At 35.2% G+C, this 26,965-nt stretch overlaps 1 protein-coding gene across 8 annotated transcripts in view; it reads left to right on the top strand.

The window, feature by feature from the left end:
- The window catches only part of SLC4A10 (solute carrier family 4 member 10), a gene marked incomplete at both ends in the record, with an annotated part of 311,945 nt that overhangs the window by 149,215 nt on the left and 135,765 nt on the right, over window positions 1–26,965 (top strand). For all 8 annotated transcript variants that reach the window (XM_081241990.1, XM_081241987.1, XM_081241989.1 and 5 more), the window contains one exon: window positions 18,046–18,184. In XM_081241990.1, the coding sequence (XP_081098116.1) occupies window positions 18,046–18,184 (139 nt within the window). The remainder of the gene's footprint in view (window positions 1–18,045; window positions 18,185–26,965) is intronic.

Below are 26,965 nucleotides of genomic sequence, written 5' to 3'. Positions count from 1 at the left end.
CATTTCCAGTCTGCATACACTGATATTTTTCTGCTGAGAGAATATTTTCCTGTCTTATCTGATTCTGTTCCACTTACTTTGGTCTCTTCTTTGTGAATTATATCTGCATGTTGGGTTGATGATATCTGCTTGTTGTCCTTTTTTTGGTAGCTTAAAGTTAGTCTCTCATTATTCATTTCATTATCTGTAGTATCGGTTCTGCATTTTACTACTTCTATTAGGGGTTTTGATTTTGCTGTTGCATCTTTAGTTTTAAGTTTCTTTCTTATCTCATCTGATTTTCTTTACATTTCCTCCTGTCCTTTCCTAATTAGTATTTGTTTTTCCTGCTTGATAGAGTCTTTGTTTTTAGTCTATTGATGATCCCCACTATTTCTGGACATTTTCTTTTGATTCTGAAGTAGATAATTTTCAGAGGTATCATCTTCTTTTGGGCCATCAAGATTATTTTAACTTTCCTTTGATTTATAGTATTTTTACAGGATGCCAGTTTTTTTCTTTTTACTCACCGTTTTCCAAGGCAAAATATATCCATACTATGTATGTCCAGCTATATCCTAAGGTGGCTTAGAGAGGCACTGCCATTAGTCTGCTCTTTGTCTCCATCGCTGTGTATAGTTATGGGCATCAAACTTCCCCAAATACCATGTACTTCTTCCAGAAGTAGAATGATTGATGGGAGTGTGTAAAGAAAAGTATCCTGGGTATCCTGCACCAGCATGATAGAAGGATGATCATCTCTGAGTCAGTGGGCAGAAGGGGAGGTGTGAAAGTGTCCCCCACGTTTTCAGGGTTTTTTGTTTCATGAAGTGGAGTCTGGGAGTATAAAAAAGAGACAACTGGGTAGATTTCTCTTACTCCAGCTTCATCTGTTTATAGTTAGGAGAGACCCCCTCTTAGGCTCTAGGAATGGAATATCTGTTGGAATAAGCTTTAATGGTTACTTTGAGTTTCTTAAATACTTCTAATATTTGACAAAATAAGCGGCATTCACATTAACTTAGAAATATTTAGTAAACAGACATAAGCTTGTTCCCCCTGCCTCTGTCATGTTATTCTTTTTTTTCCATAGCTGGATACATTATGTCAATTTTTCTAGAACTGTGGTTCTCAACCTTGGCTGCACCGGGGGGTTTAAAAACATTTTAATGGCCAAATCCCATACCAGTCAAAATCTCTGTGGGTGGGACCGAAGCATAGGTATTTTTTAAAAATACCCCAGGTGATTCAAATGTGAAACCAAGGTTGAGATCCAGTGTTCTAGAAACTTTGCTATTAAAAGTGTGGACCATCACAATGCTATGAGACTAGGTATCTATTACAGGAAAAAAAACTGTAAAAAATACAAACACATAGAGTCTAAACAATATGCTGCTAAATAGCCAAGAGATCACTGAAGAAATCAAAGAGGAAATAAAAAAAACCTAGAAACAAATGACAATGAAAACACGACGACCCAAAACCTATGGGATGCAGCAAAAGCAGTATAAGAGGGAAGTTTATAGCAATACAATCCTACCTCAAGAAACAAGAAACAAGAAACATGAAACATCCCAAATAAACAACCTAACTGTACATCTAAAGCAGTTAGAGAAAGAACAACAAAAAACCCTAAAGTTAGCAGAAGGAAAGAAATCATAAAGATCAGATCAGAAATAAATGAAAAAGATATGAAGGAATCAATAGCAAAGAACAATAAAACCTAAAAGCTGGGTCTTTGAGAAGATAAACAAAATCGATAAACCATTAGCCAGACTCATCAAGAAAAGAAGGGAGAAGACTCAAATCAACAGAATTAGAAAAGAAAAAGGAGAAGTAACAACTGACACTGCAGAAATACAAAGGATCATGAGAGTTTACTATAAGCAACTGTACACCAATAAAATGGACAACCTGGAAGAAACGGACAAATTCTTAGAAAAGTGCAACCTCCTGAGTCTGAAACAGGAGAAAATAGAAAATATAAACAGACCAATCACTAGCACTGAAATTGAAACTGTGATTGATTAAAAATCTTCCAACAAACAAAAGCCCAGGACCAGATGGCTTCACAGGCGAATTCTATCAAAAATTTACAGAAGAGCTAACACCTATCCTTCGCAAACTCTTCCAAAATATAGCAGAGGAAGGAACACTCCCAAACTCATTCTATGAGGCTACCGTCACCCTGATACCAAAACCAGACAAAAGAAAATTACAGGCCAATATCACTGATGAACACAGATGCAAAAATCCTCAACAAAATACTAGCAAACAGAATGCAACAGCACATTAAAAGGATCATACACCATGATCAAGTAGGGTTTACCCCAGGAATGCAAGGATTCTTCAATATATGCAAATCAATCAGTGTGGTACACCATATTAACAAATTGAAGGATAAAAACCATATGATAATCTCAATAGATGCAGAGAAAGCTTTTGACAAAATTCAACACCGATTTATGGTAAAAACTCTCCAGGCATAGAGGGAACCTACCTCAATATAATAAAGGCCATATATGACAAACCCACAGACAACATTGTTCTCTATGGCGAAAAACTGAAACCATTTCCTCTAAGATCAGGAAAAAGACAAGGTTGCCCACTCTCACCACGATTATTCAACATAGTTTTGGAAGTTTTAGCCACAGCAATCAGAGAAGAAAAAGAAACAAAAGGAATCCAAATCAGAAAAGAAGAAGTAAAGCTGTCACTGTTTGCAGATGACAAGATACTATACATAGAGAATCCTAAAGATGCTACCAGAAAACTACTAGAGCTAATCAATGAATTTGGTAAAGTAGCAGGATACAAAATTGATGCACAGAAGTCTCTTGCATTCTTATACACTAATGACAAAAACTCTGAAAGAGAAATTAAGGAAACATTTCCCATTTACCACTACAACAAAAATAATAAAATACCTAGGAATAAACCTACCTAAGGAGGAAAAAGACCTGTATGCAGAAAACTATAAGACACTGATGAAAGAAATTAAAGGTGATACAAACAGATGGATAGATATACCACGTTCTTGGATTAGAAGAATGAACATTGTGAAAATGACGATACTACCCAAAGCAATCTACAGATTCAATACAATCCCTATCAAACTACCAATGGCATTTTTCACAGAACTAGAACAAAAATTTCACAATTTGTTTGGAAACACAAAAGACCCTGAATAGCCAAAGCAATCTTGAGAAAGAAAAACAGAGCAGGAGGAATCAGGCTCCCTGACTTCAGACTATACTATAAAGCTACAGTAATCAAGACAGTATGTTGATTTTGTGCCAGTAGGCACAAAACAGAAATATAGATCAATGGAACAGGGTAGAAAGCCCAGAGATAAACCCACACACATATGGTCACCTTATTTTTGATAAAGGGGGCAAGAATATACAATGGAGAAAAGACAGCCTCTTCCATAAGTGGTGCTGGGAAAACTGGGCAGCTACATGTAAAAGAATGAAATTAGAACACTCCCTAACACCGTACACAAAAATAAACTCAAAATGGATTAAAGACCTAAATGTAAGGCCAGACACTATAAAACTCTTAGAGGAAAATGTAGCAAGAAAGCTCTTTGACTAAATCACAGCAAGATCTTTTTTGATCCACCTCCTAGAGTAATGGAAATAAAAATGAAAATAGACGAATGGGACCTAGTGAAACTTAAAAGCTTTTGTACAGCAAAGGAAACCATAAACAAGACGAAAAGACAACCCTCAGAATGGGAGAAAATATTTGCAAACGAAGCAACTGACAAAGGATTAATCTCCAAAATATACAAGCAGCTCATGCAGCTCAATATCAAAAAAACAAACAACCCAACCCAAAAATGGGCAGAAGACCTAAATAGACATTTCTCCAAAGAAGATATACAGATTGCCAACAAACACGTGAAAGGATTCTCAACATCACTAATCATTAGAGAAATGCAAATCAAAACTGCAATGAGGTATCACCTCACACTAATCAGAATGGCCTTCATCAAAAAATCTACAAACAATAAATTGCTGGCGAGGGTGTGGAGAAAAGGGAACCCTCTTGCACTGTTGGTAGGAATGTAAATTGATACTATGGAGAGCAGTATGGGGGTTCCTTAAAAAACTAAAAATAGAACTACTGTACGACCCAGCAATCCCACTACTTGGCATATACCCTGAGAAAACCATAATTCAAAAAGAGTCATGTACCACAATGTTCATGGCAGCTCTATTTACAATAGCCAGGACATGGAAGCAACCTATGTGTCCATCTACAGATGAATAGATAAAGAAGATGTGGCACATATATACAATGGAATATTACTAAGTCATTAGAAGAAACGAAATTGAGTTATTTGTAGTGAGGTGGATGGACCTAGAATCTGTTATACAGAGGGAAGTGAAAGAGAAAAACAAATACTGTATGCTAACATATATATGGATTCTAAAAAAAATAGTGGTTCTGACGAACCTAGGGGCAGGACAGGAATAAAGATGCAGAAGTAGAGAATGGACTTGAGGGCACGGGGAGGGGTTAGGGTAAGCTGGGATGAAGTGAGAGAACAGCATTGACATATATACACTACCAAATGTAAACTAGATAGCTAGTGGGAAGCAGCTGTATAGCACAGGGAGATCAGCTGGGTGCTCTGTGACCACCTAGAGGGGTGGGATAGGGAGCGTGGGAGGGAGACGCAAGAGTGTGGGGATATGGGGATATATATATACATATAGCTGATTCACTTTGTTATAAAGCAGAAGCTAACACAACATTGTAAAGCAATGATACTCCAGTAAAGATGCTTAAAAAAAATGAAAGACACTGGAGCAGGAATAGCACAAATACCTATTATGGTTGGACTCAAGTAGCAGAGGTGGGAGAACTGACTGGACTAAAACAAAAGGGAGTGGTAAGGATGTGATGAATGAGGGTGCAAACTATGTAATGGCATTCATGGTCAAAAACATTTATACTACTGCTCTTTATAAAGAAAATAGGTCAGAGTCAGCTGAAAGGCTGGGACTCAATAACAAGGGATTAAGTAGAAGAAAAGAGAATTTTAAAATGTCCTTATCGAATAAAGAATGTTAAATATTAAAAAGAAAAGAAGTGTGGTCCATGAGCCAGCAATATTAGCATCACATTTGAGCTTGTTAGAAATGCAGAATCTCAGGCCCCACCCCAGACCTCTTGAATCAGAATCTGTGTATTAGCAATAACTTTTGGTAACTTATATGCACATTAAAATTGGACAAACTCTAGAATATTGCTTGTCAAATCTTGTTGCATGTTAGACTCATCTGAGGAGCTTTTAAAAAATATTGATGCTCAAAGGCTTTTATTTAATTAATCTTGGGTGTTTTCCTAGGTCATGTTTTTTTTTGTTGTTTTTTTACATCTTTATTGGAGTATAATTGCTTTACAATGGTGTGCTATTTTCTGCTTTATAACAAAGTGAATCAGTTATACATATACATATGTTCCCATATCTCTTCCCTCTTGCGTCTCCCTCCCTCCCACCCCTCCAGGTGGTCACAAAGCACCGAGCTGATCTCCTTGTGCTATGCGGCTGCTTCCCACTAGCTATCTATTTTACGTTTGGTAGTGTATATATGTTCATGCCACTCTCTCACTTCGTCCCAGCTTACCCTTCCCCCTCCCCATATCCTCAAGTCCATTCTCTAGTAGGTCTGTGTCTTTATTCCTGTCTTACCCCTAGGTTCTTCATGATATTTTTTTTTCTTAAATTCCATATATATGTGTTAGCATACGGTATTTGTGTTTCTCTTTCTGTAGGTCATGGTATTTTTAAAAAGTATCCCAGGTGATTTAATATCCAGCTAGGATCAAGAACCATTGATCTATCTTAAGAAAGTCCTGCCTCTTTATTTGGGAAACTTGACAATAAGCCAGGTAGCCCAGATTCTGCCACTGATGTGTCAGCCACTATTTTTGGATGCCACCTATTCCTTCCTCCACCAACCATCTGAGTATCTTTATTACCATTTAGACCTAAGATCTGTTTTATCAGGGACAAAGGTGTGGCACCCTAGTAGTTGCTAAGCAGTAGAACCTCGTACATTTCACTTTTTAAAGTTTCTTCAGGACTAATAATCTGCCTATGTTCCTATTCCACAGTCAGTTTAAGTGCCTTGATAATCAAGTACTCAGTTACATGCTGAGACTGAAACCATGTTATGAACACCATCCCACTTGATTTGGACTTTGATACTCAGCATAGTTTGAATATATGAGATTACTATGCTGAAGCCTTCGAAGAAACTTTCTGACTACTTAAGAAATACTTATTTTACTTGGAAAGATTTCAAAGAAAATCTTTGGAAGACATTCCTACAGGTGCTTTAAAATTATAAAGAATTCAACTTCAAAGAGGTATGAGATAGAGGAGAATGTAAGGAAGCATCAGGTTCCTCTGCTGGGATCCTGGGGCTTTTATATTGTAAATTGGAATATGGGTTTATGAAGGCACGGAATAATTTGGACCCATATTTCTGGAGCAAGGATCAATTTAACAAAAAGATTTTAGTGTAAATGTTTGAATACTGGCACTCAAAAATGTTGTCATTCCAATATATTAGAAACATCCACAGAATCCCACTTTATTATATGACCCAATCACGTAAGGCGGTGTTGTTAGGAACCTGGTTGTATCAGTGCTGCATCCAGGGAAAACTGAACAGGCCTTACTGTAGCCAGAGACATTATGCTCATGTCACAGGCCTGCAATGGCTGGGTCTAGTCCACCAGATCCCATGGTTGGAATGTGATTTCTAGGTGAGTCCAAAGACAGACACAGCTTTTTTTTTTTTTTTTTTTTTTTTTTTTGCGGTACGCGGGCCTCTCACTGCTGTGGCCTCTCCTGCTGCGGAGCACAGGCTCCGGACGCGCAGGCTCAGCGGCCATGGCTCACGGGCCCAGCCGCTCCACGCATGCGGGACCCTCCCGGGCTGGGGCACGAACCCGCGTCCCCCACATCGGCAGGCGGACTCTCAACCACTGCGCCACCAGGGAAGCCCAGACCCAGCTTTTTGACTGTGTCGTTATGGTGGTGGTGTTACTTTGATTATACAAAACTTTTGATGACTGCAAATAAGTTCAATCTACTTTTGTTACTGCACTTAACAAAATTGTTTGTATAAGATTGTGATGATTAATTTTTCTTCCTACTGTAATCAATTCCCTGACAACAGAATACTGCTAAAACTTTGCATCTTGTTATTTTTAATATTGTCTTTCATTCACCTTATATAATTTAAAATTATATTTTCAACCAGGAACATGGTTGAGTTGTTTAAAAATAAGTTGGAAGCATTAGCTTGAAGTCAGTGAAAATATAAAAGATAATGAGAGAAATTCAGAACACTTTAATGTTACTTTGCTCCTCAGCGTCCCAACAAAGAATGTAACAGGAGAGATGACAACAGTATATAAATTATAATTAATCTATAAGCACTAGAAATAAATCTTAAAGACATCTACTTTACTAAATGCTTATTTAAAATATGGTACTCAAAGGTACTGTATTAGCACAACCCTTGAATTAGACCTGGTATTTTTCCATTCTTAGATGATAAATTGTGCACACATTTTAGGAAAAATGAAGCAAATACAGAAAACATAACTTCAAATCTGTTTATTGATGGCAATAGCTTCCTGTTCCTATTTAACTCCCAATTGGCTGATATATAAGAATATCAATGAGTTTTTTAAAAAATTATTTTATGTGAAGTGTAACACAGGTATTTATGAATGTTAAAACTTAGAAACATAAACGTACAACTCAATGATTTATGACAAAGAAACATCTGTGTAAATATTGTCTTGGCTAGCACTCCAGAAAGCCCCTTTGTCCTCCCTCCCAGTCGCTACTCTCTCCCTTCTCCCCAAAAGGATCTCTAGTCTGTCTTCTTACATTGGGTGTTTTGCCTGTTTTTGAACTTTTTATAAACGAAGTCATACAGGAGGTATTTGTGTCTCTGTTGTTCAACATTGTGTGTTTAGTGGGATTCACCAATGTTTTTAGCTGTAGCTTTGGTTTATTCATTTTCGTTATTGTACAGTGCTCATTTGTTTGTATATACCATGCATTCTACTATTAATGAAAATTTAGGTTATTTAATTTTTGGAGATACTATGAAGAACAGTGCTGTGAACATTTTTGTATATGTCTCTTGGTGCACATATGCATTTCTCATACCTAGGAATGAAATTATTTGTTGCTGAGTCACAGGATATGTGTATTTCAACTTTAGTAGATAATGCCAAACAGTTTCCAAAATAGGGTACGTATTAACACTTTCTCCAGCAAAGTGTGAGAGCATATGTTGTTTTACATTCTAAGTACCACTTGACAATTTCATTCTATTAACATTAACTATCTAATGAGGGGCATAATGGTATGTCATTATCTTAATTTGCAATTCTTGATTACCAGTGAGGTTGTGTAACTTTGCATGTGCTTTTTTGGCCATTTGGATAGCCTCTTCTATGAAGTGCCTATTCAGATCTTATGCTTGTTTTTTTTTTTTTTTAATTGGATCATTTATTCTTTTTGATTTGTAGAAGTTCTTTATATATTATGGACATAAGTCTTTTGTTAGTTTTTCATGTTTCAATTATCTCACATTTGTGGCTTATCTTTTCACTCTTTTAATGGTGTCTTTTGATATATCTACAAATTCCAGAAGAGGATACTAAGAGGCTGAGACCCTTATTCCCTAGTGCAGCTTTCTCCATGCTGTAATTTATTTCCATTATATATTTTACTAAATACATAAACAGAACCTTATCTTAATCTATCATAGTCTTAGCTACAGTTTGTATTACAATGATCTATGTTTTCAGTGGCTATCTTAAAAATAAATAAAATACCTATCAACTTAGGAGAAATATTTATGCTTAGAAAAATTCTTTCTGATTGTGATATTACTATAATTTACATGATTTATGTCATACAATTTTAAGTTGCATAGATATTTAAAAAGTCATTGAATAACACATTTTGAATATTTGCTGTATTGAAACATAATCTGAGCCTTTCTTTAAGACATTAAAATTACATTGATGGGATGATCATAAAAAGACTTTTGTGAGCATAACCTAATAGCTATAAAATCATTTCTACTCTAAAGAATGAAAAGCCAGATACACGGAGTCATATGTTGTTTAAAACCCAAATAAAATACCTCTTGTCCATGAACAGATTATCCTACGTTAATAAATTATTATTTCCTATGCTGTTATCATTGTGTCTTCGAGAAGTCTTTTAAACCTATGATGCCCTACCTCAGACTTTCAAATCCTCTTTATTCATAACTATGAGGGTCTTATTTCCTCATGTGTATTTAATGACTATGTTGTGATGAGTGATCCTCATGCTTTATTAGGGGAAATACTATTAAGTCTTAAATGCAAGCTTCCTGCACATAGTACTTGAGTTTGGGGGGTTGGATGCAAGGTAAGTGTTATAGGTACCCAGATTACTGATGCAGAGTAAACTGAAATAAGTCATTGAAAACAGTGATGAGAGAAATTGTTTCAAAAGCATGAGAAACATAATACCAATGTTGAGGCATGGCTACTCTGGGATTTGGTTTCTGACAAGTGAGTGAGTAGTTAGAATAGGCTGTCATGAAACACAAAACTGCTATGTCTGGTCACACTGGGTAGGTCTAATAGAACAATTTAATTGATTTCTTAGTGTAACTCTAAAATTACAACTTATGCTCTTTTTTACAGCTGTTTGAAGCACTGACTTTATTTAATTTTTAATTTTTTTTTTTTGGTCCAGAAGAACCAGCCACAGAGGTAACAGGCTGTCAAGAAACATTTCATTTGACTCTGATGTGATTGGGTTTAGTATATATTACTATCACCCAGATAGTATACTTTTAGGAAGAATATAATACTAGCTTCTTATTTCAGATAAATTAAATCATAAATGTATATGCCGCACTGTGATTTCCTTAAGTATATTTGATATTTATGGAAATCCATCAGTCTCATTTCAAAATCAACATTCATGTTACATTTAGGAAACTGGCATATTCTTTTGAAGAGGTTGTTAAGCAGGAGACTTGGCTATTGACTCAATTCTTATTCATTTTGCTATAAAATTTAGTTTGACAAATTTCTTAAAATATTTGGCAATAAACCATATCTCATATATTAACATTCTAAAAAGGAAATGCTTTACTAATGCCTGCAGCAAATATGCTATATAAAAGTAGTTTCTTTTTCCTTTCTTATAATTTCTTGAATATATGTAATCATATATAAGATATAGTGCGGTACATTGGTGGGAACAATTAAACAATTTAAAAACTGAGATGCCCTGTATTTTAAGACTTTATATTTTGGCCCAGAGATAAACCCACGCACGTGTGGTCACCTTATCTTTGATAAAGGAGGCAAGAATATACAATGGAGAAAAGACAGCCTCTTCAATAAGTGGTGCTGGGTAGATTGGACAGCTACATGTAAAAGAATGAAATTAGAACACTCCCTAACACCATACACAAAAATAAACTCAAAGTGGATTAAAGACCTAAATGTTAAGGCCAGACACTATAAACCTCATAGAGGAAAACATAGGCAGAACACTCTATGACATAAATCACAGCAAGAGCCTTTTCTACCCACCTCCTAGAGAAATGGAAATAAAAACAAAAATAAACAAATGGGACCTAATGAAACTTAAAAGCTTTTACACAGCAAAAGAAATCATAAACAAGACGAAAAGACAACCCTCAGAATGGGAAAAAATATTTGCAAATGAAGCAACTGACAAAGGATTAATCTCCAAAATATACAAGCAGTTCATGCAGCTCAATATCAAAAAAACAAACAACCCAGTCCAAAAATGGGCAGAACACCTAAATAGACTTTTCTCCAAAGAAGATATACAGATTGCCAACAAACACATTAAAGGATGCTCAACAACAGTACTCATTAGAGAAATGCAAATCAAAACTACAATGAGGTATTACCTCACACTGGTCAGAGTGGCCATCATCAAAAAATCTACAAACAAGAAATTCTGGTGGGGAGAAAAGGGAACCTTCTTGCACTGTTGGTAGGAATGCAAATTGATACAGCCAATATGGAGAACAGTATGGAGGTTCCTTTAAAAAGTAAAAATAGAACTAACATACAACCCAGCAATCCCACTACTGGGCATATACCCTGAGAAACCATAATTCAAAAAGAGTCATGTACCACAATGTTCATTGCAACTCTGTTTACAATAAGCAGGCCATGGAAGCAACCTAAGTGTCCATCATCAGATGAATGGATAAAGAAGATGTGGTACATATATACAATGGAATATCACTCAGCCATAAAAAGAAGTGAAATTGAGTTATTTGTAGTGAGGTGGATGGACCTAGAGTCTGTCATACAGAGTGAAGTAAGTCAGAAGGAGAAAAACAAATACTGTATGCTAACACATATATATGGAATCTAAAAAAAGTGGTTCTGAAGAACCTAGGGGCAGGACAGGAATAAAGACACAGACCTACTAGAGAATGGACTTGAGGACACGGGGAGGGGGAAGGGTAAGCTGGGACAAAGTGAGAGAGTCGCATGGACATACATACACTACCAAATGTAGAATAGATAGCTAGTGGGAAGCAGCCGCATAGCACAGGGAGATCAGCTCGGTGCTCTGTGACCACCTAGAGGGGTGGGATAGGGAGGGTGGGAGGGAGATGCAAGAGGGAGGGGATATGGGGATATATGTATACGTAGAGCTGATTCACTTTGTTATACAGCAGAAACTAACACACCATTGTAAAGGAATTATACTCCAATAAAGATGTTAAAAAAAAGCCTTTATTTTTTAGAAGAGTTTTAGGTTTACATGAAAATTGACAGGAAAGTACAGAGGTTTCCCATATACTCCTTGGCTCCACACAGGTATAGCCACCCCCATTATTAACATCACTCAGAGTGGTACATTTTTTTTTACCAAGGATGAACTTACATGGACACATCATAATCTTGGACAAAACCATATTTTACCTTAGGGCTCACTCTTGGTGTTGTATGTTCTATGGGTTTGGACAAATGTATAATGACATATCTGTCATTATAATATCATACAGAGTATTTAAAATCCTTTGTTCTCAGCCTATTCATTCCACTCCCACCCCCAGCAACCACTGATCTTTTTACTCTCTCCATAGTTCTCCAGAATGTCATATAGTTGAAATCATACAGTATGTAGCCCTTTTAAATCAGCTCCTTTCACTTACTAATATACATTTAAGATTTCTCCATGTCTTTTCATGGCTTACTATCTCATTTCTTTTTAGCATTGAATAATATTTTATTGTCTGTGTGAATCATAATAGATTTGTCCATTCACCTACTGAAGGACATCTTGGCTTCTTTCAAGTTTTGGCAACTATGAATAAAGCTGCTATAAACATCTGTGTGCAGGGTCTTTTGGTGGGCATAAGTTTCAACTCCTTTTGGTAAATACCAAGGAGTGTAATGCTCTACCATATAGTAAAAGTATGTTTAGTTTTGTAAGAGACTGCTAAGCTGTCTTCCAACGGAGTTATACCCTTTTGCATTCCCAACAGCAGTGAAAGAGAGTTCCTGTTGTTTCACATCCTTGCCAGCATTTGGTGTAGTTAGTGTTCTGGATTTGGGGCATTCTAATAGGTGCATAATGGTATCTCATTGTCTTAATCTGCATTTCCCTGGTAATATATGATGTGGAGCATGTTTTCATGTACTTATTTGTCATCTGTATATCTTCTTTGGTGAGTTGCCTGTTAAAATCTTTGGCCCATTTTTTGATCAGGTTGTTAGTTTTGAGTTTGAAGGACTCATTTATGAATATGAAAGAACTATGATCATTTCTAGGGTTCTTGTAACTTTTATATTGACTGAACACTACTTGTGGGATTTAATTATAAAGTAACTCTATTCTGGCTTGTACCATCCCTTTGTATTTACTCAGTGGATCTAATTGTTATTCTGCTCCTGAATGAAAACTCTGATGGGTTCTCCAGCCTTTCTAGTCACTCGTAGGTAACTTGAAGGCCTCTAATAAGTAACTAAAATATGTAGTCTCATGTAATAGTGAAAACTTTGAACTTGCTTTAACTGTAAGGTCTTTTGCCTCCCTCTCTTGCCCAGGTGTGCTCCAGTTGAGAACAGAGAGTGTAGTTTCTTTTTTCCCCTCCTACCTTGAACTTCTCCTTCTTCCAGATGCTCCATCATCTTCTAACTCTAGTTTCTGATCCATTCAGATCTGGAACATAGGAAATGAAAAGAACTAAGTGGAATGGGGCAGGAAAGCTCTTACTTAGCTGGTAGTCTTACAAGCTGATGTCATACTCTCTAGGCTTAGCAAGAATTTAAATGGACTCATTTTCTTTTACCTGCACTCTTTTCTGCCTTATTACTTATTCTTCCTTATCCCCCAGATATTTGGCTATAGTGATAGATTCCCCCTGCTAAAGTCTTGTAATTGCTCCATGGCAGCCTCTTGGACAGCATCTAAGATGACCCCACATTCCACATTCTCTCTATCTTGCATATTCCCTCTCTCTCTCTGTCTCTCTGCTTCTCTCCGACTCTCTCTGTCTCATAGGTGCAGCCCATATATGATTCACAGAAAACATGCACACACTCATTGCCCTGGTAAATTCTGGAGTGCATGTTATTCACAGCAGCAATCTCAGCCATCAGCAGCTAGGCAGACTTTGTTTCTCAGGGAGGAATCATACCCCAGTCCACTGTGGGGAGACATGTTAAATTCATGATGCCCTAGAGCACTACTCAGTTGTCTTGAGGGAGAGGCAGACAACCTACTCCCCTGCTTTTGTAAGGGAGTAAGGAAACTTGGGACTCATGTTACAGCTTTCTTTGAAGAAATTCTTTCCAGAATGTGTCTGCTATTTTCAACTTATGATCTTTTTATAGCCTTAGCATGGGTAAAGAGTTAGAGTTAAGTAACTAGGTTTTTAGGAACATAGTTTGTAAGTTCTGCATGTAGTTTCACGTCCCCTTTGGAGAGAAATGCCTGTTGGCTCTTGATGCTTCAGCTGAAATGTTCTTTTTATCAATCCATAACAAAATGAACTAATTAGCATTAATAGTAAATATATTATTTCAATTATGAAATGAATTAAAATAAAGGAATCCAAACGAATAGATTATATAGTACATTCAAATAATATGAGCAAAATTTTAAAGTTCAAATGAAGATGGAAAATAATACTGAGCTGCAAAGAGACTGGAGACATCAATTTGGAACAGAACCATTAAACTTGTCATCATTTCATGATTTCAGAAGATTATGTAAATATTGATTTATCTGAAATATAACAAGGATAAAGAAGAAGAAAAACACCTATAATTCAGAAATGCAAAATGGTAAACATCTAGTGAATCTGCTTTCTTGATCTAACTGTCATTGTGTATGAGGCCTGTGGTTTTCATGACAGTAAGATCATATATGTAAAAGGGAATTTTCCAATTCACTTCTGTCATTATGCTTGTTCTGTTTTTATAAGAAGTGTATTTCTCAACATATTTTTGACCGTTCTCCAGAAAGGGCCTGAAAAATAGAGAACTTTTGGACAGGGCCTACAGAAAGGAGAGTGTTTTCACTGATTATTAGGAAAAATGTATTTAAGACCCTGGTTAATTAATATGTGAGTAATTAAAGCAGTAGGAGTAACATAGCTAACAATGAAAAGATGAAAGTTTGCAAAGGAACTTGCTTATTTCCAGTTATGATTCTATTAGTCGCTTTCCTCAGATAACTTTGTAAGTTTGATTTTAACTAACCATTTGTTGAAAATATGGTCTGTATGCCAAAAGAAATATTGATAGTTTGTTTATTTTTCTGATTGTAAAAGCAATATATGGTCTTTGGCATTCCAGTGCTATTGAACATTAAGCTGTCCAAATCCTGTTACACCTAGTTCTCCTCATTGATTCTACAGCATCTGACATTATTGACTTCTTATTCTTCTTGAAATCCTTTTCTACCTTGACCACTGTTGTACTACTCTCTCTATCAGATTTATAAGGGCAGAGGGTTTTTTTTCTGTTTATATCTGTCTAATTCACCTGACCAACGGAAGGTGCTCATTATATATTTGTTTAATGTATAAATTCTTTTACATATCTACCTAATCCTCTTCTGATTTTTTTTTTTTTTTTTTTTTTTTTTTTGCGGTACGCGGGCCTCTCACGGTTCTGGCCCCTCCCGTTGAGGAGCACAGGCTCCGGATGCTCAGGCTCAGCGGCCATGGCTCACAGGCCCAGCCGCTCCGCGGCCATGTGGGATCTTCCCGGACCGGGGCACGAACCTGTGTCCCCTGCATCGGCAGGCGGACTCTCAACCACTGTGCCACCAGGGAAGCCCCTCTTCTGATTTTTTTAAACTCTTCCTCATCCTAAATCTTAAACCTTATTATTCCCCTGATGCTGAGTCTTCTCTCTCTATTCTTTCATTTCTGAGTCCTCATCCATTGTAATCAAATGACTTCTCTAGTTAAATGCAACCCATGTCTTTACCTCTGACCCTGTCGGCTTTTCCAGAATCAAATATCCACCTTTCCTGTGACCATCTTTATATGTTTGAACCATAATCACCTGAAACTCAGCATATCTAAAAGATGCCTCTTGTGCTCTCAGCCTACAATACTGGCTCCTCATTCTGACAAGCCTTTTTTTTCCCGAGTTTTATTGAAAAATAATTGACATACTTCACTGTATAAGTTTAAGGTGTATGGCGTGATGGTTTGCTTTACATATGTTGTGAAATGACTACCATGATAGGTTTAGTTAACATCCATCATCTCATATAGATACAATAAAAAGAAAAGAAAAAAATGTCTCCTTGAGATGAGTACTCTTAGGATCTACTCACAACTTTCCTATATATCATACAGCAGTGTTAACTATAATCATCATGTTGTACATTACATCCCTAGTACTTACTTATCTTGTAACTGGAAGTTTATACATTTTGACCATTTTCCTCCAGTTCCCCCCACCCCCAAAGCTGGTAAGCACAAATCTGATCCCTTTTCCATGAGTTTGGTGTTTTTGTTCTGTTTTATTGTTTTGTTTCATCTTGTCTTTTTTTTTTTTTAAGATTCCACATGTAAGTGAGGTCATATAGTATTTACCTTTTGCTGTCTTATTTCACTTAGTGCCTTCAAGGCTTACCCGTGTTACAACCCTCTTTTAATTAACGGCACTGTTATCTTCTCATTCTCCGCGCTTTAATTCTAAACCTCTCTATTTTGACAGGCCTATATTTTCGTTGTAACCATCCCCACTACCACTAGCTTCAGCACCAGTCATCATTAATAATATTTATATAATGCTTTATAATTTGAAAAGTATTTTTGAATGCATAATTTCTTCTTTAGGGACTAGATCCTATCTCCTTCTAAGAGACTAATTCTGGCAGCTGGAAATATTTTCTATTTAAAGTGTTTAATTTGTTATTGAACAGTAAATTTTAAATGACAATTGAGGTAAGTATAGCAAGGAGAAGTATAGAGTGCTATGAGTTAACAGGTGCCTGACTTAATTATTGCATATGAGTGTGCTTATATGTGTGTTTGTGTTTTATAAGGCTGATTAGGTAGGCTTGCTGAAGCATATTACAGTGAAGTAGATGCTGAAAGATATATGGGAGATCTAGAGGAAACAGTATGTGCGATGGCCCTGAAGTGGGAAGGAGCATGGTATTTTTAAAAATCTGAAAGAAGGCTAAGGTACCCAGAATGGAATTGCAAGGGAAAGAGAGGCAGAAGGTAAGGCTAATAATATAGGCAGAGGCTAGGGCCCCATCACAAACATATATTGAACAGAAAGTATGACATTATATTATGTTTTATGTAATATGTATATTTTTCACTTTTGACTTCTGAAATCCTCAGTCATGACTTAATTATAACCTAATCCTTTAAGTTACTGATTAATTGGTTTATTTTCACAAAGTATTTAATATTATAGATTTCAGTAATCACTGTTGCTTGTTACTGATTTACTCATTCTTTAAAAAATGTTTGAAAATACCAGGTGTTTTACTGGAATAACATTGAATTTTTAAGATGGTTTTCCACTATTGGACTTTCCCATTAATATAAACTTACTCATTATTTAGGTCTACTTTTACATCATTCAATAAAGTTTTATAATTTTCATCACAAATGTATTGATTGAACAACACATTTACCAGGTAACCCAGCAATCCTACTCCTAGGTATTTGCCCTAGAGAATAAAAACTTATGTTCACACAAAAACCTGTACAAGAATACTTATAGCACTTCTATTCATAATTGAAAAAATTGTAAACTAAATACCTTTCAGTAAGTGAATAGGTAAGAAAACTATGGTACATTCCTGCAATGGACTATGACTTAGCAATAAAAAGAAGGAATTACTGATACATTCAGTGACACAGATAAATCTCAAAGGCATTATGATAAGTGAATAACAACAGTCTCAAAAAACTATACATTGTATGTTTCCATTTATATGGCATTGTGGAAAAGGCAAAATTATAGCAGTAGGGACCAGATTAGTGGTTGCCAGGGGTTAGGAGACGGATAAGGTTGTGACTACAAAGAAGCATCACAAGGGAGTTCTTTGGTGAATTATATTCAGCACAGTTTTAGTATAAGTGAATTTTATCATAGTCTCCTCTTATGAATATTACCATAAAATGTAGCATATGTGATGAAAGAAAATGTGTGTGTGTATAAAAGAGATGTAGAAATAGTTTCCATGATGTTATATGTAATCCAAAATAATCATCACATTTGATTTTAACTTTGATAATATAGATACATTACATATTTACATTTTACATATTTATGATCCCGCATTACACTAGACTTAATATAATGCCAAATTTAGTCTTAATTTCCCAAGTCTACCCTGGCTGCGTGCTGCAGTGTGAGGGGCAGGGGAGATGTGAGTTTGGAGTGGTGTTGAAGGCGGTGACCGGGATATTTCAAGCTCCAAGTCATGATAATGCATGTTCATGTCTCTGATTTCAATAGACACCCCATCACAGCGGGTACAGTTTATTCTTGGAACTGAGGATGATGATGAGGAACACATTCCTCATGACCTTTTTACGGAACTGGATGAGATTTGCTGGCGTGAAGGTGAGGATGCTGAATGGCGAGAAACAGCCAGGTGAGAATTTTTTTTTGTTGAAGGATGAAGGTATACTAAGGAATTTTTATGCTATTAGAAAGAGAGATATCTAATGCCACAATTTTGCAAACATCCATCAGTGCTGCTGATTTCTAAAATTGCTCATCTGGCCTGGGCATATCCTATAATGGTATATGGGTCAGGATGAAACCTGAAGGCTGTAATTATAGTAAACAGTGATGCAGAACCAGCAGCAGCTGCAGTCTTAAACAGTAGCATAATTTGCGTGTCTTCAGGAAGACAGTAGATATCTAACAGTAATTTATTTCTATCTTTTCAACTGCTAGGTTGTGCCCCAACTGGTGATATTTTATGGGACTTTTTAAAAGAAAGGGCAAACATTATAAGAGACTTTAGTTGGAGTCCTGAATTTATGTACTATTTGTTGAGGGTAAAAAATATTTTGTAATGTGTTTCTAGGATATATATATATATATATATATATATATATATATATATATATGTATATACATTTAAACATAGTGGTTTTTAAAAATAATTTTTAAGAAATTACTTTTTCTGTCATTTATAATTAATAATTCCATATTGCCATGTAATTGATGAATTGCTGTCATCCTTTCCTGCTTATTTACTCATTTATTTAACGAACACTTTTGGTCTATTGTGTGCCAGGTGCAATGCATATAGAACAACAACAAAAGTCTTAGGGAATTCCCTGGCAGTCCAGTGGTTAGGACTGTGCTTTCACTGTTGAGGGCCCGAGTTCAATCCCTGATTGAGGAACTAAGATCCCACAAGCCACACCAAAAACAAGAAAAAAAGAAAAAGAAAAAAACACCTTAGATCTTGCTTTTAACAACCTCACCTCTAATGCGGGATTTAGATAAGTAAACAAAGTTGTAAGTACTGTATAATGAACGCTGTGATACAGGTGTGCACTAGGAACTGCGGGCATGCCTAGGGTTGTCTTTTGCCTTCTGCTTCCGAAATTTTAATGTGAATACATATCACCAGGGATCTTGTTGAAATGTAGATTCAGTACACCTTAGGAATAGAGTCTCAGGTCTTGTATTTAATCATTGCCTTAACTCTAGCCAGAGGTAGTTGGAATTAAATGTTCAATCATGATAATATCATAAATAATACTGGCCTGGTTAATTCTTGTTTGATATAGTTTAAGTGGTCTTTGTAGCTCTCTTTTATTTAAAATATACTAAAAGTAAATAGAAGAAGATAAAAATGGCTTTCACCTAGTTCATCTCTGTTAACATTAATAAAATAAAACTAACTGCTAATATTTAAAATTCAAAAATCATAGAAAGGTAAAAAAGCAAGAACATTGCTCTACTCTTGTTCATAGTACTTCTCCTCAAAGGTAATCACTATTAATTGCTTCTTGTACATCTTTTCATAAAAATTTTAATGCCTAGATATGCATGTAAATGTATGCCCTTTTTATATTACATAAGAGGTATTATATACTGCATTCATGCCTTGCTTTTTTCACTTAATATATTTGGATCATTTTCCATATTATCAATACAGATTACTCAATCTTTTTAATCTCTTTAATGACTGCATCACATTTAGTTATGGATGAACTTTCATTTATTTAGCCAGTCTTGATAGTATTTAGGTTGCTTTGTTTTTGTTTTCTTTGCTGTAAACATTGCTGCGATAATCATTTACACATATATTTTGGGATTATTTTGTAGATATTCATGTAGGGTGAATTTTTAGCAGTGGAATTTATGTGTCAAAGAGAGCAGACTTTTTTTTACTTTTATAGATATTGCGAAATTGCCTTCATAAAATGTTTTGGTAATTTATACTCCCCTCAGCAATGTATGAGAATGCTTATTTCCCCCAAACCTTTGCCACACAAAATCATCAAACTTGTAAAAATTTTGGCTAATTTTATAGATGCAAAATAAATCTCAGTGTTTTAATTTGTATTTCTCTAATTATTAGTGAGATTGAACATTTTTCCATATGTTTTTATTTTTTTCCTGAGAACTAACTGTTCATTTCCTTTATCTGTTTTATTTCAAGTCATCCATTTTTTTACTTGTGTTTTTTAATGCCTTAAACTGGTGGCATGTTATTCTGTGTGAATTACCTTTTTTAATGAAAAAACTACATAAATTAAATTATTTCTGATGCTATTATAATATTTTAAATATAGAACTAAGTTTGAAACAGTTTTTATATGACCTGGCAAATTTTGAGATTAAGAACCATCTACCTAATTTTTTTCTTCCAACTGCATCATAAAACTAAGTATTATTTTCAAGGACATAATATGTGTGCTCATCTTCTTTGATGACAGAAAAACAATATATGATAATATTCTCCACCAATTAGTGTTATACATTTTGCTCTTTCATGATTAAAGAGTTGTTGATAAGGAATTTGAAGTGCAAACCTCCCTGTTTAAGGCTAGAGGCATCCGTCTTCAGCTGGTTCTAAGAAACAGGTGTTCCTGGCTGACTTGAAGGAAGGAGATCTGGTGGTTATGATGACTATACAGCTCTGGTTAGAATCTCTTTAATCAATTGCTGAGAAGTACTTTTTGGAAGCATTTCTTTTATATTTCTTTCTTCACTCCCATCCCTCAGAATAGAGCTGAGAAGTAAGATTGGAATATGCGTTTTGACAGGAGTAACTCCCTTATTATTAAAATGGTTGGTGACTTTTCACCTTCCAGATCAAATGGTGATCTATTCCTTTTAAGCAGTAACTTTCTTGTAACTTTCCCACACTCATCAAGCTAGGAGATAGCAGAGCAATGCTAGAATCTAACTCTTTTCTTGTCACAATTGAGCAGGTAGGATTTTATCATACTCTAATGGAGTAACTGGAACAACATGTTTATTCTAAGCCATCAAAATATGTTGCTGTTTATTTATAAAGAATGAGAGAGGTGACCCAGTTACTTATTAATATTCTCTGATGTTGTTAGATAGGACCTGTGTTCTTAGCCCTGCTTCTGGAACCTTATGCACAGTGCAGGTATTTGAGGTTTGGGAGACATCTGATGAACAATCAAAATAGTAACAGACATTGAAGAGGAGAGTAGATGAATTTTGGCTGAGACACAACACGTCAGGGAAGAACAGAACGTGTTTACTGAGGACTTAGAAATGGAGTAGGTTTTAAAGTGGTGGAAGTAACTTTGTTCTTGATGCCCTAGTTCATCTAACAAAACTAAATTTAGTTAATTCATGAGTCCATCTGATTTTTCAAATGCAATTTAATTCTAATAAGTCATTACCATAACCATTTGAAGTACTTCTTTCTTTGATTAGTATTCCAGGGGGATTAATAATTTTCTACCCTAATAGTAGAAATAAAAAGGATATTTTATCAGCACATTGCACCTGCCACATATCACATCTTGAATAATTCATGCCCACTGTTGTTGCCAAGTAAAACTTAAGCAAAGTTTTGGGTTTTGAAGCTAAATTTTTGAATAATAATTATTTAATAAATGTTTGTGAAAACCAGCTGTTCACTTTTAAAAAACCCTAGAGGAAGCCATCTGACAGAGCTAATGAAATCAACACAATTACAATGTCCTGCTTATAAATAACATATAATGTTATTAATAGAAAAATACCCAAAGATACCACAGCTGTGCAGTTGTGGAGACAACATGCTTGACTCACTGTGGTTGCCCTTTAAAAATGTTTCCCACAAATGAGCTCAGCAGAGGCAAAGAAAGGGATAGCATTTAGGCCTCTGACACATACATGGTAATGTGGAAAAAGATTATTACATCAAAACAATTTTATTGATGATGTGAAGGTATTTGATATTTAAAATTGGTAAAGGGTCAAGTCATCAGGATTTTTCAGTGCAATGTGAGGTGTGAAAATAATTTGAATTAAGAACAGCTAATGTCAATAAACTCTAAGTTTCGATATATTTTAATACCCCTTTCCTCTTGAAATAGGTACTTTATGATTACATATGTTAATCTCCAACCCCCACTCTAACCATGTTCCCCCTTCACCTTCCATATCCTTAACTCTACCCAAAAAGGATGTTTTCTCTTGAGAATTCATGACTTCCCCCAAGACGATCATTTTGGATGATATGGTAACTCCTTTACTCCCTTTTTGGGTAGAATCAGAGAATAAAAATTATTAGAAAAGTTAAACTAAATTAGTGAGAATAAAATAAACAGAAAGAGTTAAATTCTATAGAAATCATTTATCTCTAATTTGCAGAAGAATTTTATTTTGTAGATTTCTAATATGAGTATTGTAGAGGAGATTATCATCAACTTAATCCTCAAAGAATTCAGGAGACACCTGTTTTATGTTGTTGCTGCTTAGTAGAAAGAGATTCCAGTGTGTTAATTATGGATGAAAACAGACACAGACATACTGAAGGAAATGAAAATAATCTCAACAGAGTTTAAATCCACCCCTCCCCCATAGAAAATGTCATGCAGTTGGCCTACAATTTCTTTTTTTTTTCATTGTCCGTCACATCTCATTCATGCCTGTGAGACTCTTGTTTGCTTTGGTTTGCTATTCAAACAAATGTCAGCTGAGTTTATTTGAAAACTGGAATAAATTGCAGCACTTTAGGTCATTAACTGCAACCAGGCATTTTGTAACTGACAGTATATTCAGTGACTACAAATCTTAAAACAGGATTTGGTGTGTTCTTAGACCTGCTAATTTCTATCTTTGGAGTATGAAATGGAATGAAAAACAGAAAAGAGAGATATACTTATGTATCTTTAAAATATATTCATTTAAATATCTTTTAAAGCTTTTGGCATCATTCTGGAGTTGGCATAAAACACTGAATCTTGAAATGTTTAGTAACTTGATATTTGTAACTTGTGGGTTCCTTTTTATGGAAAGTATCTTATGTTTCCTCCTGTAATACTCATAAAACCTATGCTTATATCAAACCATCCATGCATATAACTTATATTTGGCCATCCAAACTGCTTGGAACTCACAAGAGTCTCCATTCTTGGTCTGAAAGATCAAACCCCCAGTTTGAAAGAAATTATTCTAAAGGAAGGAGTTTTTGTTTTTAAAATGTCTTCTCAGATAGACATGTAGTTCAATGGAACAGAATAGAGGACTAAGAAAAACTAACCCAAGTACAGCTAACTGATTTTTGACAAAGGTGAAGGAAGAATTGTCTTTCAACAAATGGTACTGAAACAATTAGAGACCTACATAGAGGTAAAAAATATTAACTTCAATCTAAACTTCACAGTGTATACAAAAATTAATTCAAAATTAATCATAAATCTAAATGTAAAACATAAAGCTATACAAATGTTAGAGAAAACATAAGAGAAAATCTTCAGGACCTAGGGCTAGAAGATGAGTTTTTAGGTATACCAAAAGCACAATCTTTTGAATAAAAGAAGAAAAGAAAATATTCTTAAATTGGACTTCACCGGAATTAAAAACTTTTTGCTGTGAAAAATCCTGTTAGAGGATGAAGACAAACTACAGACAGGGAGAAAATATTCAGAAACCATATATTTGACAAAAGTATTATATCTAGAATATGTAAAGAACTCTAAATGTTCAACAGTATGAAAACAAATCAATTGGAAAAATGGGCAAAAAAACAGGCCTTTCAAAGAAGAGATACACATGGCACATAAACACATAAAATGGTGTTCAACATTAGTCATTAGGGAAATGTAAATTAAAACCACTATGAGATATCACTGCACACCTAATAGAATAAAGTAAAAAAAAAAGTCATAATAGCAAATGCTGGTGAAGATATAGAGACACTGGATCTCTCAGCTATTGCTGGTGTGAATGTAAAATGGTAGCACTGCTCTAGAAAACAGTTTGATAGTTTCTTATAAAACTAAACATGCATTAGTAAATATGACTCAGCAATCACAGTCTTGGGCATTTATCCTAGAGAAATGAAAACTTATGTTCACACAAAACCTCTACATGAATGTTCATAGCAGCTTCATTTGTAATCCCCAAAACCTATAAACAACTCAGATATCCTTCAGTGGGTGAATGGTTAAATAAACTTTTGTACATCCATACAGTGGAATACTTTTCAACAATAAAAAGGAACAAACTATTGATATATACAACAACTTGGGTGGATCTCAAGGGCATTGTGTTTTAGTGAAAAAATATCTATCTCAAAAAGTTGCAAACTATATGATTCCATTTACATAACATCCTCAAAATGACAAAACTATAATGATGAAGAACAGATTAATGATTACCAGGGGAAAGGAACAGGGTGAAGATTGGGAATATAAAGGAAGCTCATTCGTGGTGATGGACATGAATCTTGAACACGAATTTTGTATCTTGATTATGCTGGTGGTTTTTACACACACACAAACACACATACACCCCCCCCATATTTTCTTAAGATTATTAATCTAAATATTCCCTTTCAAAGGAACCAAGATAAAATGATGTAGATGCTTCGTTACTTATTTAATTATTTTCACTGTTATCTGGAAGTAAAATTTAACTATAAATTCCCTTAGAAGAAGGGGTTGGATCATTTTGCATAGATCAAAAAGCCAATGGATATTTAAAAATGAATTTATTATTAGCGTTATTATAACTTACAAACAATATTATTGTATGGGTCAGTCTATAGATTTATACTTAAGTAATTAAGAAACAATATGGGTTTTTAGTAATGTATCAACACTCTTTTCAGGATTTCTTGAGTGAAAATTTTAAATACAACATTTTAGTAACAATTCTATATAGAAAGATGACAGAAAGTACCAGAGCTCCAGAAATGAGAAATCTATAGTCCCCCAAACAAAATTACACCCTTTTATGACCCTAATTCTTCTTTACTACACAACAGACTGGAAACTAGATTTCAAATCTAACAAGGTTCTTCAGTCAAAATAACACCAGCATAAGTGATGCTGTAAAGACTCCCTTCTTTTATCCTTTTTGTCTGAAAAACCGTGTCATATGTGAGTAGTATATAAGGTGACAGAAGATTTAATAAAAGTTGTATCCACTCTCTTGGTACACCTTCTGTGGATAACAAAAGATGAGAGGGAGAGAACACAGAACATTTTTCAACTTGAGATTTGTTCCAGACAAGAACGAAAATTAAATGTTAAATCCGTTGTTTTCACTATAGGCTTTAACATAAGATATCTTAGCTAAAAAAGTCCATAAATCCAACTGAAGTAATTGTATTATGGTAGAAAATGGGCACAGACTCTGGAGAAAAATAAGAACAGTTGGAGTTGATCTGGTTTGACAAGGTTAGTGACTAGGTGATCCTGGAGAAGTTTTGAATGTGTTGACTTTGTCTCATCATTTTACAGATGAGAAAACTGTGGCCCAGAGAAGTTGAAAGACTTTCCCTTGGTCACACAGCAATTTAGATATAGAGTAGGGCCCAAAACCTAGATTTCTTTTTATTCCCAACTAGTCCAATACACTTTCCACAGTACTATCCCATTTCAAAATGTCTGTCAAGAGGTTGATCCTTGGAGATACTGACATTCACAATGTTACCATGTCTTTACTTTTATACCTGGCAAGAAATACTAGATTATTATATTTATCAAAAGTATATTCACTCTTACCATTAATTCTAATTAGGAACTTGATGCTGGTATGAATTGCTAAAATTTGTATCAGTTAGGATAGGCTAAATTATGCTAGAAAAAATATCCTGTAATTTCAAAAGCTTAAAATCACAAAGGTTTATTTATGGTTCATGATACATGTCCATCATGAATCAGTGGAGACTCTGCACCACTGCGCTAGTCGTTACTCAGAGACTCTGGATGATAGAACCGCCTACATCTTGAACATAGCTGGTGGCCACAGAGAGAAAAAGAGCTCCAGAGGGTCTCATCCTAGCAATGAAAAACTCCAGTCTGGTAGTGGCACAGATAATTTCTGTTCACAATTCTTTGTCAACGGTGGCCTCACACAGTTCAGAGAAAGCCAGGTAGTGATATCCTACTCCTTACTAAGAAGAGAGGGAGAACTAGTTATAGTTGGTGAGCAGTATTAATGACCATCCCATGATCTGTGATGCATTATGGCCCTGTAAAGGGGTGAAAATCGTTAAGATTCACTAATATGAAAAAATTCCCTACTGTGTAGACAAAAAGACTCTATAAAATTGTCACCATTTGAAGAGATACTGTCAGTAATTTGTGCTTAAATATAAGTTTTTTCAACCTTCAAGCATTCTCTAAACTTATGATAGGCATAAATATATGCCTGTAAATTTTTGGCAGGCATAACTGTTCTTCCCTACTAGTTTCCTTTTTACTTTCTGACGTTTTCATCCTTGAACTCTGAGGACAGATCCATAGCTGTCTTTATCTTTCTTGGAACTCTACACACTAATCTTTCTGACTAGCCCTTTTGGTTAGTTTTTTTAGCTGGCTGATACACTGGTTCTTAACTATACAAGATGTCCTCTGTCAGAGTTGGAGTTGGATCATTTGATTACACAAAACAGCGGTAAAATATCGTATAGATAGGAAGTTTGAGTGATATTGCATGGAGAGAGGAAGTTAGTGCAAAAGTGACAAGGAGAGAAAAAATGAAGAAAATGGTGGGGGATGGAGAGAGGAGAGGCATTTAGGCTAGGCTTCATTAGAAATGGTGGAATTAATTTGGTTATCTACTAAGATTAAAAAGCAAGTCCCTAAAAGAATAAGAGATTTAGTGCTAGTGCCAGAGCAGTAAAATCATCGATTTCTCTTTATCCCTTCCATTTATCTTAGTGAGAAACAATCTCAGATATTACTACTCATTTCACTCCAAGAAG

Source organism: Mesoplodon bidens (genome assembly GCF_964165515.1).
Source record: "Mesoplodon bidens genome assembly, chromosome: 8".
NCBI lineage: Eukaryota > Metazoa > Chordata > Mammalia > Artiodactyla > Ziphiidae > Mesoplodon > Mesoplodon bidens.
This window is presented reverse-complemented; position numbering and strand designations above follow the sequence as displayed.